Consider the following 14,653-nt stretch of genomic DNA (forward strand, 5'->3'; position numbering starts at 1 on the left):
CTTTATAGAAATTCTCACGTGTAACGATTTTAATAAATTCATTTATGAAATTTTCTTTTCAATCTAAATATATTGTTAGCCTTAGTATTTCTTATTCTAAAATTTCTCATTCTAGTGTCTTGAAAGATATATATATTTCAAGTTTGACTTAACATTTTCATCCAAATTATTTTATTCCACAATTCAACAAATATAGTCTCCCTAAACTTAATTGCAATTTACTGAAATTTAAACATGCACGACAAAGAGTCTAACAAGAGACCCTATTCATGGTTAGGTAAAATCCTAGTTTTCACAAGTACAAAAAGTAAACATGCAATGCAAAGATATATGGTTCTTACACCTTCTTCTTCAAGCTTAAATCTTTACGGCCATACTTTGGTTGTGGAGTAAGAGGTGGAGTAAATCCCTTGCTCCATACTTAAGGAGTCAAACGAGGAGTAAAATAAAAGGAGTGACATGGAGTAAGAGGTGAGCTAATCCGAAGTAAGTTACTGCACCTTTTTAAGTGGATTAACTTACTCCACACTTACTCCACCTGTAGGGCCCACTATCATAGACTCGGGTTCATTTTCCAATATCTTACTCCTTCGTGCGGATTAATTTTATCCATGATATAAACTACCAAACAAAGTGTAAAATATAAGAAGTAAGATAGAGTAAACAATTTAATCCTCATTAACTAACCAAACATGACCTAAGATAGAGTAAGCAATTTAATCCTCGTTAACTTTACTCCACAACCAAACATAACCATAATCTGTCTAATTGAAGGAAGAGATTTATTTTTAGAGCAAATTGAGTTTCTACATTTCAAAATACACCAACATATAGCATTAACAACCATCAACATGATCTGCCTTTGGGAAACTAATAATGTCATGGCATGCTTAATTATATCATCTAAGTGCTCCCAACAAGGATAAGAGTATTGAAATTCACCCATCCAAAACCAAATTTGAGATATAAAGGAGCATTTTAGAAATAAATGTACTACACTTTCTACCCTTCCCATGTGTGTACAGAACAATTTTGTGACTCAACTAACTAACAGAGGAAAAAAAAAACATATTTGTTATTATTCAAAGGAAATTTTTTATTCATAGAAATTATAAATTCGGACGTACAGAAATAGAAAAAGTATCTCGTTTGTATCAAATATAGTAAAATCGGACTCATTGAGTCCAATCCATAGGGTTTTTTTTTAACTTTGATAGAGGGAAAAAAAATTCATGGATTTCACTCAATGATTCCGATTCATAAAATGGTTGATTTATGCGGCACAAAATCATCTGTAACCATTCATTTTCTACAGATACAAAGGATTTTGTATCGCAAAAAATTAACTCATTTATGAATCGGAATCATTAAGTGAGATCCATAAATAAATTTCTCTTTTTCCCTACCACAGTTCAAAATAAAAATTAAAAATCTGTGATCTTACTGTATTTGATATAAACAAGATACTCTTTCTATTTCTATATATCATAATTTTATACTTATAGAAAATTCCTTATTCAGATGTAAAGCTCCAAACAATTTCCGGGAAAATCGGTCAATAGCGTTTAGAATCATCAATCAATATGGCAGCACATTAATATTTTGTGGTCCCTACCGATATTAATATTTTGTCCCTGTGCTCTTCATAAATTAATTGTTGTCCTCTTCTTTTTCGTAGATTATTTGAATTGACCCCCAGAAAACCAAGACATTTTCATTGAAGTCCCTTCGTGAGATTGTATCAATCTGACCTCATAATATTTTATCTATAAGTCCCTTGATTAAAATTGTACTAATCATTTACGCATAGTCAGCTGCTGTAAGTCCATTTGAATCAAGCAAACAAAATATTTACCTACTTTTTTTTAATTAGGATTCCAATGTCCGTATTTTTAGGAATTTTATTATGTTTTATTTTTAAATAGTATAATGACTTTACGTCTTACTATATAGAACCTTTCCGTAGGCAAGAAGTCTAAAAAGAAATAAATTACTGGAAGCCTTTATTTTAAAACTTACTCTTAACTCCATATTTATGTACATATTGTTTTTGAAAAAAAAATTAATTTCTTAATGTTATTTTTTGAGATTTTCCCATGATTTTGTCTAATCGAAAGTAATTAATTGTAGCAGGGGAAATAATATTTCAAAAATGAAAAATCGAATTATGTCTCGGTTTTCAAAAAATAAATATTATTAAGTTTGATAATCTGACGAAGTTATACTATAAGAAGTTCTTTGCAAATAGAAAGAAGAAGAAAAAAGAGTTTATATATATATATGTGTGTGTGTTACGTGTTGGTGTGTAATTGAAAGTTTCAAAAGCTTTATATATGCTAAATAGACGAATAGTAAAGATTATAACAGTTACATATATATATAAAAAAAAAAAAAAAAAAGTTTCCACTGACAGAAATAGAATGTTTCACGTATGTGGAACATTTTATGAATATCGGGATATTGGACGCCATAATGAGAGCGTAATAGAAGACTATTCACATTACAAAGTAAGACAATGATAAATCTTGTCAACCACATTGCATTAGAGATTTCAAATTGACACATGAATATGTAGATGAGCCTGATTAAAAAAGGCATCACACAAGTGGATAAAAAAATCTTTACTATATATTATCTTATAAATAATTAGCTAAAAACTTTTGTATAAACTATTTTTGTAATCAATGAATATGTCAGTTCCTATTGACTTTAAAAAAAAAAAATCAACCATTAGGATTCTACGTGTAAGCGAGAAGAAGTTGCACCAACCTTGCTAGACCAGATCAGATCGGATCAGAGGTACACAATCTCGATCCAAAATTATGTACAAATTTCATCTAATCCTGAGATAAACTCAAAATAGGGGTTACATAGCCTTAATTGATATAGTTTGCGAAAACATGTCAGTGTTGAGGGATTGAAGTCGACAAGTCGTATAAGGTAATCTATCACATCATTACTTCTATTTGTAAAGGGAGGTGAGGCAAAGCCTTCCCTATTTCATTTCCATCCATAAATTCTACCTGGTTTTCTCATCTGCCCTTGTAGTTGCCATGCACTTCATTTTTTTTTTGTCAAACCTAGTCTATATAATAATAATTTCGAATGACTATTAATAAGTTGGTATTGCTTCAAAATAAATACTCTATCTATAATTAGAAAATAAGAGAATAAGAGATAGAATAAGAGAGGTTGAATTGGTTGGGATTTGAGGGTTATGATGTTTTATTTATGGATATTTTTTAAGATTAAGTGATAGGAATTTACAATTATTAGTTTCGAAATTTAGTCCGGATCATGGGAGCAACTTCAATACAATATTCATAAAAAATATATATATATATTAACAAAAAAAAAATCTAAATAAACATCTTACAAATTTAGCTAACTACATATTTTCCAACAATTTATAATTTTAACAGTCTAATTACAACCTTACCATAGTTTAGAGACTGAAAACAGAATTTTCTCTAAAAATATTCAACAGTTTGTAATAAATGATTTAAAATAGTAAATACTTTTCTCTCAAAAATTAAAATAGTAAATACTACTCGGGTTCTTTTTTTTTCTATAAATGTATGGTTGCGCAATTACTTGAAATCATCACGGTGTATATCCAAATCTTCTTCTTCTTCTTTTTTAAATCATTACAATTAGATTTTGTTGGAGACAACCAAATTAAGATATTTGCAGTGTTGTTTTTGCTTGATACAGCGTACGCAGGGGTGAAAACGGAGTGGATGCGGAGCGAATAGTGGCTAAACTATATGATGGTATATATCTATTATTCGGATACCAATAATTGAAACGTAAAATCATATTTATATCTATATTTATACGGATATTCAGGTATCAAATATTCACATCCAATTTTTCAAATACTGATTGAACACGGAATAAATATTATCCATACTGTTTTCACAACTAAGCGTACGAGCCATAATTTTATCATTGTAACTTCAAAGAAATTTAGATATATGCCCGTCATAACTTCTAAATTTTGATATTTCTCAGTGAAAATTTTTGACTTAGTTATTTCAAGATGGCCACTAAATTTATCAATATCCTCATTTCTCAATTTAATCACTTAAAAATAAAGATTAACATTAATAAAAACATTAGAAGGACAATTTTACCCTTCTTCTTTATAACAGAACAGAAAAACAAAAAAAAATCAGAAAATGCACAAACTTAAAACAAAAGTGAAACCAAAACAACAATATCAATATCTTTATCTCAATTTTTATCTTATCCTCTTTAATCAGATGGCAACAATAGTTTGTCTTAAAACCAGCTCCAAGGAACATCCGCATCGTCTGCATTAACTCAAAAGAGCATCCTTTGAGTTAACCCATCTCAGCCGTCTAATTTTAAATGGAGTCAATCTGATCACAGCTTATAATTCAGGGCCCTTTAATATTAGTGTGGATCTAATCAGCACGGATTTTAAAGCGGATCGGACGGTCCAGATTTATTAACTCAAAAGATTTTTTTTGGGTTAATGCAGAGGATACGATTCGCTTCTGGTCCGTAATAGCACTCATGTAGAAAAAAACTAAATAAAAACAGTAATCAAACCTGTGCTCCCTTTATAGAATGCTGGTACTATATATTGTATTATTGTTATTACCTCTTTGACCCCTGTCCTCCTTTACCAACTTCAAGACAAAAGAGCATTGATTCCCTTCCCTTACACCTCACCTTAATTTTGCATACCTCATTCCATTCCATTACATTATTTTACATTCCCACCTCTCCTCTCTCGAGAAGTACGAACTACAATGTCGGCACGAGTTACCCCACAATGACCATTGTCAAGCCCTCTTTGACCTCCCATGCCCCTCCCCTCCCCTCTCCTCTCTCTGCCATCTGCTGCTCCCTCCCCACCTTGCTCTCTCCATTCCTCATCTTCCTCCTCCTCTCCTCTTTCCACCCACATTACCCCTCCTTACCTCTCCCCTCCTCCCCTCTCCCCTCCTCCCCTCCTACTCTACCCTTCTCTCCTTGGATCTCCGTGCCGTTTTCCCGGAATTACACTTCCTCGCTTCTAGCTTGCTGGCTCACAGCTCCTCCTTGCAACAACTCTCTCACCACCGAAATCTCCCTTCCTTCCACCCCCATTACCCTCCCCTCCTCTGAAATTACCACACTAACCTTTCACGCACTAGACGAGTCGGGTAAGAGACAATGCATTGGTGGGGACTACTTCGAGACAGATCTCTCCAGCCCGAGCTGGAAATCTCGACCACCCGTCACCGACCACGGCAACGGCACCTACTCAGTTCACCTCCAAGTTGGTACGGGTTTCACTGGCGAGTTTAATTTTACTATTACTCTTCTGTTTAGGAGCTTTTTGGGTTTGAAACACTCGCCTGAGCGTTTCAAGTTTAGAAAAGAGCTCCGAAATATACCTGTGCGGTTTGCTCAGAGCATTGTGTTTTTACCTAAGCTGGGAATATGCAAAAGTGATGATTTTTCCCGGGAGGTGTGGTCAGGTCGGTGGACCCGCCACACCAAAAGCCGTGATTGCAAGATTGATCATCAAGGCCGGTATCGGTGCCTTGGCCCTGATTTCCCATGCATGCAGCCGTGGTGCCATGGGCCACTGGGGTCATTAGAAAGTAACGGCTGGGTCTACTCTGCTCATTGCTCCTTCAGAATTTTCACACAGGAAATGGCGTGGCAGTGCCTCGACAAGAAATGGCTCTTCTTTTGGGGTGATTCGAACCATGTTGACACTATACGAAATTTGTTAAACTTTGTTCTCAGGTTGACCGACACTACTGCCGTGCAAAGGCGTTTTGACCAGAATTTCACCAGCCCTAACGGAATGTGGTCTGTTCGGATCACAAATGTGTTCAATGGTCATTGGAATGAGACAAAGAATTATCTCGGAGTAGATTCACTTGATAGCGAAGAGTACCGTCAACTGTTGAAGGGATACTTTTCTGATGAGGAATCGGTGCCAGATGTGGCCGTGTTAAACTCTGGTTTGCATGATGGTGTTCATTTCCTGAGCTTGAAGCGTTTTGCACAATCAGCCGAGCGGGCTGCCAGGTTCTGGGATGAGGTATGAATTAGAACATTTTATGGATTCAATGGCTGGTATGGTTCAATGATAAATCAAATTTTACAAAAAGACGACGGATCTTTTTAAAGTTCACAAACTAACATTTTTATTTAGGGAAATGACTAGGATTACCTGCTTATTTTTGTGGTTCTGCATGAATTGTACTTGCTTTTTGTTTAGTACCATTTAAAACATGTCCATATATGCAGTTCTGTTTGTATTCTACTAGTTTTAGTTTGGTACCATTTGTACATTGTCAATGTGTCGCTTAATAATTAATACACATTGAACCAACTTGTATGGAAATGCGATCTTTAGGAATACAACATCTTTTTTAATTTATATATACCTCAGTCTATAGCACAACCTTTTGAGGGCTTCATGATACAAGGTGTCCTTTGTTCATTAAACAGTCCTGAACTGGCAAAAGAGTATGGTTTTCCTATCACTCCAAATGGGACTAAACTTTGGTAATCAATGCAGGTCATGAAACATGTGGATGCTAGGGGAAAGAGACGGCCTCGCATATTCTACCGAACTACCATCGCAACAGCAGGTTATGCAAGGGACCTTGCGTTCAATCCCCACAAAATGGAAGTGTACAATGGTATAATGGTGGAGAAGATACTAAAGAAGGGGTTGTTGCGTGATGGCGGCGGCGTGGTTGATCAATTCGACATGAGTTTCCCTTGGCATTATGATAACAGGTGTAGCGATGGAGTGCATTACGGGCGGGCCCCGGCGAAGGCACGGTGGCGGGACGGTGAGGTAGGCCACCACTACTTTGTGGACCTCATGCTTTGCCATGTGCTACTAAATGCCATTTGCAATGAATGAGCTGGTGGCACCGTGGCAGCCTTGATTGGTGTTTGATGGAGATCTGCATGTGATTAGGTTTATGGAGTGTCTGAAGATTATATGTGGCCATCTCAAACTCATGATATGTGTGCTTGGTGAAATGACCTCCTCATAAGCTGGGATCATGACCATCTTTTGATTGCTCGGAGACATCGTCATACCGTTGGCTTATACACGATTTTTTTTTTATATATATGTTCGATCTTTAGCTATGATCCTGTTATATATTACTATACTCGAAATAGAGCTTTTTAGTTGTAATCCTCTTAGAGATTACTATAATTGAAATGATTTGTAATTGCACATGTACATCAAATTTTGAACCCTAACTGACCATGTTATATTCACAGTTAAATAAAATCTGTCTTTGCATTTATAGGACCTTCATTTCTTATTATGTATTTTCGCACTTCCTAATTTGGATGCGATGCTCGATAGTTATTAATTATAATGGTTTGATATTATTGGATATGAAATGCAGCAAATGCTAATATTGAGAAGTGCACAGACAGTATAGAATATTTTCCGCACCGCGCCTAAATGCGAACTCCGGTTGGATTTCACAAGCCCGGTTGCTAAGATCTTTGAGGCCCAACTTCATAGCCCAGCTTTATAAAAAAAAAAATGGAATTGAATTTTGTTCAAAGAGCTTTGGACAAAATCTCATCCAAAGCCGGATCTTACCGTTTGATTTGCTTTAAGATTCGTACTAACATATTTAAAACTTAATAACTTTAAATAACTCTGTAAATCTAAACCATCCGTGTAAATTTTAACACTGGTCGAATTGTTTACAACTGACATTGAATGAGATTTTGTCCAAAACCCTTTAAACAAAAACTTCACCCAAAAAAAATTTAGGCAGGAGAACAAATACATTTATGATTTCTTAGCAAACCATATACCAATAAGCAATTACGAATAGAAATCCAGGAATTATTAATTGTAAAATTCTTTACAAGGACAGGAAGTACAGGTATACTCTTACGTAAGCACAAAACAAATTATTATTTTCTGTTCTTCAAATTACAGACTATTTAATTTTTAACCTTTTCTATATTATACTAGTTCTTCTTTAAAAATTAACAAAGAAAAATTCCTATATCCTTAAACAGTATTCCCTCATGAACTATACGCATTCCTATCATCATATTAACATGAAATTCTAGCTTAACTCTCAAGTATCTAATCACAAACAATAACCTATGCCAAATCTAACTTAGGTACCTATTCCTGCAATACAAAGACAGCACAAAAATGCAATAAATAACAAATACAAATAGAAGCCCATTTGGATAAGAACATACAAAAACAGATATGGATTAGTAACTAAATCAGATGCAAGGACCACGTTAATGCAACTATTGAATAAATTTGATTTCTACAGAACTCATCAGAACTGAATTTTTTTAATGCTTCGGCATTCAATCCTAAAAAGTTGTCTGTTTACTATACTCAGGTATTCATCTTAAACTTTCAGTTCCTATAAAGGAATTTTCAAATTCATCTCAATTGAACTATACACCTGTTTCTATTCCCAGAAATCGCTTCAAAAGAATGAATATAATAGGACCAGTTTGATGATGTTGGTCGAGTGCAAATAAAATAGCTTCACTCACAAAAATCCAGTTATATGTTTTGATTTTGATATACAGGCCAGTTAGACCAGTGCCACTTAACAGGATCAGTAATTATTAATCAAGCAACTCACATTTTAGATTCTGGTTCACAAAAAAAAAAATAGAATTTGAGCCATTATAAGTTAGTTTTGGTTACTAAGGATTATAAGGTGGCACTGCTCAATTTTGATTGAAGCAAAATAATAATAGAAACTTAACCAACTCAAGAAATATTCTAAAAGCATCACATACAGCATGTACAAGTAAGGATGGTTCTTGCCACCAATTCCTAGCCGCTTCACCTCATCTTGCCTAACTAGCCTGTAATGAATCCAAGGAATTAAAATTAAAGAGGAAAAATAGAAAATTAAAATCTAACAAGATAGGTGAGTACAACAAATTAGGTATCAAATTTTCTTTATTTATAAGGGGTTATCATGCTTAAACAAAAATCTGTTTTGCCAATTGGAAAAGTGTATAATGATTTGAATTTGCAACAGGACTGGAACTAAAATAAACAAGGATAACTAATACTGTGGTTTGGAAACAGTATTTCAACAGTATAAAGTTGCTATTTGATAAAGGCTGCTGTTACAATTCTTTATTTCTCAACAAAGTGCAGCTTTTAAGGACAAAGATCTAGAAATCATGTGTACAAATTCAATTCAAGTTGTTATCTGAAATACATAAGTCTATTTTTTGGTCTAAGAAAATCGCCCTTTGTGAAATTTGCCCAAGCTATTAACAATTTGACAAAAGAAGAACTAGTACAATTTCAAACAGGCGGTACTCCAGGCATCAAATTAGCTGATCATTGTAATAGTCAATTTGTTATTTTAAGATGACTTAAACAGCAAATCAACTTAAATAATTCATTGAACAAACTAAAATATAAACCTAACCGGCTCAAAACACGATTCCTGTACCAACAAACAAGCACAATTTCATTAATGGCAGAGAATAAAACCACCAACAATGACATATTTTCAATCATTACAATCAATTAAAGACAAAACCATAACTTGAAAATCTGACAACTCCACTTAAATGCAAAATCAATAAATTCTTGCAATGAGATGAGAGAGAGAGAGAGTGCTCACAATCTCAGCGCCTTGCTGGTGTCAGGTCCGTTCCCAATCGACTTCCTAATCTCTGCCTCAGTCGCCACCATGCCAGGTGCTGCCATAAGGAACTCCATGATCTCCTCAGCACAGCGCCAAAGCCTCGGCTGGCCTCTTGGGCCTGTGCGCATCTTCTCCATGCACCTGATGCCTGACTGTGCTTTGGCTGGTACAGAGGTGGTGGTGATGGAAGAGGAGGCAGACGATAGAGAGTTTGCGGCGGTTTCCTCAGGGGTTAGATCAATTAGGGGGATGGCAGAGGTGGCGGCGCTGTATTTGCTCTTAATGTCAGAGGTCTGGTGTATCAGGTCGCGGGCTGCCAATTGCATCCCCTGAGAGATAGAAGGGGTTTAAAAAATGTCACAGCCAGTTGATGAAGAGATGTGACACAGTGTGTCCACTTTTGTCTCTCACCCTATGTTTTCACTCATAAAAAACATACTGGGGTAATCAAATGACTCCAGCTTGATGTACTTTTCAGGACATGCAGTTTTTTTTTGGAGGTAATTTGAAAATTGTAGCGAACTCTTTCTTCCAAAAAAACAAAGGAAAATTGTAGCACACTAGTATATGCTTAACAGGTTTGGGAGGTAAATGTTGTGAAAAGACGGGAATTAAGGAAGCTACATCGTGCTGATTAACATTTGTGTAGAGATCTTCAGCTCCGATCGAGCAAAAATCCCTTGTTATTTTCCATGGGCCTCTATGCAGTTAATTCCATCCATTATGCATAATTTTTGTTCATAATTGAGTTCTACCGCTATCTGATTAGAGAAACTATAGGCACACAATTTTCAACAGTCACAGGCCACTCTCCAGCTCATTTTAACTTGAGAACTATCAAACTTTCGCCCTTCAAAAAAACTGTTATAGTTTCTTACCATAAATCACACAAAGCACAAATGGAACAAAGCATACGGTGGGTTTGAACAGATAATTCAATAGAATTAGTAATTAAGCATCACATTGATGTGATACACAGATAAATGAATTGATTATTATTTGATGATGCATAGTGCTCTACCTTGGTATCAATTAGGTGAAGAGAAGCAACAATTGAGAGGATGTTAAGCGGATCAGGTTGGATCTGTGGCTCCATTGCCTCAGGTAAGAGAGAATCTGAGATAGAGGAGTGTGACAAGGAATCTTCATCCCTGAAGGAAAGCACAGAGCAAGAAGGGACAGATCTGTATTAGATACATTAAATAACAGAACAGATCTCTCAGTAGATCAGACACAAAGTAGGAAAAAATATTGCCTCAGTTTAAGTATTAATACAGATCTAAAATGTCAGAAAAAAATGCAGATCCAATAGAATACTGACTCTAAATATGAAAATTAGGCTGAATTGGGTTACATTGATCAAGTGAGAATATTTCTAAACCCCTATTATAACATAACTAGATTCCATCATCTATTAAGAAATGTTGCAATGATAAACTCTCATCAAAGCAAAAATGAAAGATCAAAGTGCTGAATGAGCAATTAAACCACAGATATAGCCCAGCTATGTTAAAAATTCGCATAAATCTAGAATATCCAGTTCTGATGAGAACTCTCTTCAGGAAAACAGAATCGAATGAGATAAATCTCAATTAAGCTTTGGAATGACAAATCACAACTAAATGCAAAGCAGTAACAACAATACCTCTCTGAAACACACGTAAACTAGATCTCACCTCGAAGAATTGGGAAAAGAAGATGCAGAGCTAGAATGGCACTCCTTGGTAGCCATCACTGGAAGAAGAGAGAAGAGGAGGAGAGCATCAGCGGCCTCAAGCTCATCAGCAGAAGGTAACAGGAGAGGCAAGGAGGAAGAATGGATTCTCGTGCTAGGTTCTCCCCACGCCATTGCTAATTCCTTCTCCACTGGCGAAATCAGATAGCTCTCTTTGGCTATATTTTTTGAATTTAGATTCTGAGCGGGATGAAACGAATTGGTAGGATTTTGGCTTTTTCAACAGGGCGAGGGCGGTTGTTCGTATAAATAGAGCTCGCTCGTGGGGCCTACAAGGCGGTTTGATTTGAATTTTTACAAATTAGATCGTCTGTGGTTTAGATGGGATCAGCAACATTTTACAAGAGGTTAAATACGAAGTTATTGCCACAGTCGATCTGAGAGTACATTTGTTCTGTTACAAACTTTGATCAGCATTTGGTCCCCACTTGCTCCTTGCTCCCCAATAAGAGGCGAAAATACACAGATTGATCGGGTAAAGATTTTAACAGAGTAGTTTTGACTTCATGCAGCGTAAGAGCCATATGCAACTCTCTGTTGATTCTATAGTCTGTGCGCTTCATGAAGCCAAAACTACTCTGTTAAAATCTTTACCCGATTGACCGGATATAAACTTTGATCACTACTGATGCATTGAAATTTTGTTGTCAGAATGTTAGTATTGCAGGATAATTGTACGCATTTGCTTGTACAATTGTAGCGAGCTTATTTGTCCATTAGCTAGTTTTTTTTTTTTTTTTTCAGTTCAAAGAAACTTAAGTTGAGACTCAGAATAACATATTACAAAAAATAAAAAGAGATTAGAAAATGCGCGAATAATTCAGAAGAATATTATTTTGTTAAAATAAATTATTATTTTTCCCGATTTCTTTCTTTCCTATCGGATCATATCGTATTAGAAATAAATCTCCGCCGTTAAAAATTAGAGTCTCCAAAACAAATCCCATCTTAATCTTTTCCTTTTGAAATAAAAATATTTCATTAATTTTGACTTAGACGTGTTGCAAAAATTAAATCTGTCCCTTCTGAGTAATATATTTCAGGCTTCATAGGCTTAGATTCTCTTCTTATTGGGCTTTTGACAACAACCGCTTCTAGGCTAAACCTTTTTGTTTTTATATTTGATTCTTTTAGTAACATTATTTCAATTTTTCTAGATTACTTTTCTTAGTTATATAGTTATCTTAAATCTCTATCATGTGAGCTAAAACATTAGACAAAACTGTTCTACATCAGTAGATAAGTTTAGAAAAACATAATTTAGTAAATCAGACTACACCTAAAGTTCCTAAAATGTACAAAATGTTTTAACCTTTTTTTAGCTTTTCTGGATTTTACAATCATTCAGTACCCAATAAGGAATGTTAATAATTTAGCTATTTTCTATATTTGGCATATTATTATCATTATGTACATGTAAGTATGGTTTAAATCGTAAATTTGTAGTCATGACATGACATGTATATCCTTAACTTCAGAGGTGTACTAGATCAAAGGAATGGGGGTCAGCTGATCTCCATTTTTTAATTTTTTTATATTTATGTATGATTTTTTAATATAATTTAGAGTAAAATGTTATGATATTGTAAAATTGTCCCATTCTCCATAAGAAAATTTTGTATGATTGACTCTCATTGTGCGTTTGACTCTCATAATTCGAAAGTCCAGTTCCGCCTCTGAGTTAACTTGGCACTTGCATATATAAATCCGGGTTGATATTAATACACTTGAGTTAATCTAAATTAGCACTTGTACATTATTGGGCGATCTATAGTTAGTCCCCAAAGAGGGTTGAATTATACTATAGATATAAATTCCATAGGAGATTTTCCTTATTTAGTGAATGAAACGCCTATCCAGGGAGCGTTCATTTACCCTCTTCTAATGCTTCATGGAAAAGCATATACAATTAATCTCTAGTTTTATATTATTGATTTTATCACTCCAATATTCCTCTCTATGTTGAGAAAAGTATTTTCACTCTTCTTCACCTTTTTCAGCCAGAATGCTTATGATAAAACGGTGCCAGAATCTGAACTGGAACCGAATCCAAAACCTGTACTGAAACCAAATCAAGAACCTGAAGTACTGGAGCCAAATGCACTACCCAAAGAGGAGGTTGATCCTATAGCTATGTTGGCGGCTCTGCCTAAAGCTTCTAACCGAAAAGATAGGTTCAACCCGAGGCTTTCTCCAATTAGGGAGGTACTAAGAAAGCAAGAGACCAAAAACATATTGATCTATCATGTGCTCTCAGTAATTTATCATATTGCTCGTAAGCATTTTTTTCCGATAACGTATGAAATTGACAGGTTAATGAGACATACAAGAGAAATATAGATTGCCCTGAACTCAGCTAGCACCACTTTGTCAATTTGTAACATAAAAATTGGACGGTACCTGTTTATTTGACCCCCACCCCCACTATAGAGTATTAGGCGTTTATCATGAAAAACCTCAAACTGGCAATTCAATCTGTAATTTTTCTGTAATTTTTGAATCAGCTAAAACTTCAGTCATTGATTAACAGGAGGAAAATTCAGAATATATGTTGTCAGAAGGCAATATTGCATACACAATTAGGCACAGTAGCCTGGGTAAATGGCTGAAGAAGCAAATTATGTGCACGGATGCCAAGCGGGATTATGCGGACAAGCCTAACAATGCTCGGCCAGAAGACAAGAAGCTCCAATGTAGTGCGGTTTGTCTTTTCAAGCCAAAATGTGGTGGTTTGTCGTCTAAGCCAAATCTTTGCCACAGTACTGACATTATAAGCTCTCTTAGGATTTTTAAGGCAAGATATAGGGGTGGAGCCACAAGGGTAAGACACTTACATAAGCTGGCTTAAAAAAGTAGTTAACTAGGTGTTTTGGTTTAAATGTTGAATTATGACTGTTCATAAAAAAATAAAAAATATTTTGTATTTGCAAAGTTATGATCCGCTTTAAAGAGAAGTCATACTTTTCTATGCAAATAAAAATATAGTGCCAATAATTTGTATTTTCTTATTTTGCTGTATTTCTGGATCCATCCCTGATAAGACACCAATATTACATAAAATATTCCTAAAAAAAATTACATAAAATAATGTGCATTTGTGCATGACTTTAGCCACTCAGATCAACTCATGATGTGATGGGTTTGGGTTTCATATTGATCTAACTAGTGTTTTAGTTGTAATGCTAGGCTGCCACCTACACATTCTAGGCATGCTCTAAAGTAAAAAGGTTGCATGAATTTGTTTTAT

General features: G+C 35.0%; 2 protein-coding genes across 2 annotated transcripts; one reads left to right on the forward strand and one right to left on the reverse strand.

Annotated features, from left to right (window-relative positions):
- Positions 1-4,721: 4,721 nt before the first annotated feature.
- On the forward strand, positions 4,722-7,304 carry LOC144565813 (uncharacterized). The gene is made up of 2 exons (XM_078315654.1): positions 4,722-6,070; positions 6,554-7,304. The coding sequence occupies exons 1-2, from the start codon at positions 4,805-4,807 to the stop codon at positions 6,905-6,907; spliced, it is 1,620 nt and encodes a 539-aa protein (XP_078171780.1). The 5' UTR covers positions 4,722-4,804; the 3' UTR covers positions 6,908-7,304.
- A 667-nt stretch (positions 7,305-7,971) lies between these two features.
- LOC144564989 (uncharacterized) lies at positions 7,972-11,814 on the reverse strand. Its single transcript, XM_078314597.1, has 5 exons — positions 11,348-11,814; positions 10,693-10,822; positions 9,648-10,000; positions 8,800-8,868; positions 7,972-8,161 (listed from the first exon to the last, which is right to left on the reverse strand). The coding sequence occupies exons 1-5, from the start codon at positions 11,518-11,520 to the stop codon at positions 8,143-8,145; spliced, it is 744 nt and encodes a 247-aa protein (XP_078170723.1). The 5' UTR covers positions 11,521-11,814; the 3' UTR covers positions 7,972-8,142.
- Between the last annotated feature and the right edge of the window lie 2,839 nt (positions 11,815-14,653).

This window comes from Carex rostrata, chromosome 14 (assembly GCF_964058835.1).
Source record: "Carex rostrata chromosome 14, lpCarRost1.2, whole genome shotgun sequence".
Classification (NCBI taxonomy): Eukaryota; Viridiplantae; Streptophyta; class Magnoliopsida; order Poales; family Cyperaceae; genus Carex; species Carex rostrata.

Excerpts from the sequence above, each read along its gene's own strand:
- LOC144564989 (XM_078314597.1), bottom strand. The coding sequence starts at position 11,520 with ATGGCGTGGGGAGAACCTAGCACGAGAATCCATTCTTCCTCCTTGCCT. Across the intron at positions 10,823-11,347 it reads TCTTTTCCCAATTCTTCGAG|GGATGAAGATTCCTTGTCAC; the intron begins GTGAGATCTAGT and ends GCTTTCCTTCAG. Across the intron at positions 8,869-9,647 it reads ACCAGCAAGGCGCTGAGATT|GCTAGTTAGGCAAGATGAGG; the intron begins GTGAGCACTCTC and ends GATTCATTACAG.
- LOC144565813 (XM_078315654.1), top strand. The coding sequence starts at position 4,805 with ATGACCATTGTCAAGCCCTCTTTGACCTCCCATGCCCCTCCCCTCCCC. Across the intron at positions 6,071-6,553 it reads CTGCCAGGTTCTGGGATGAG|GTCATGAAACATGTGGATGC; the intron begins GTATGAATTAGA and ends TAATCAATGCAG.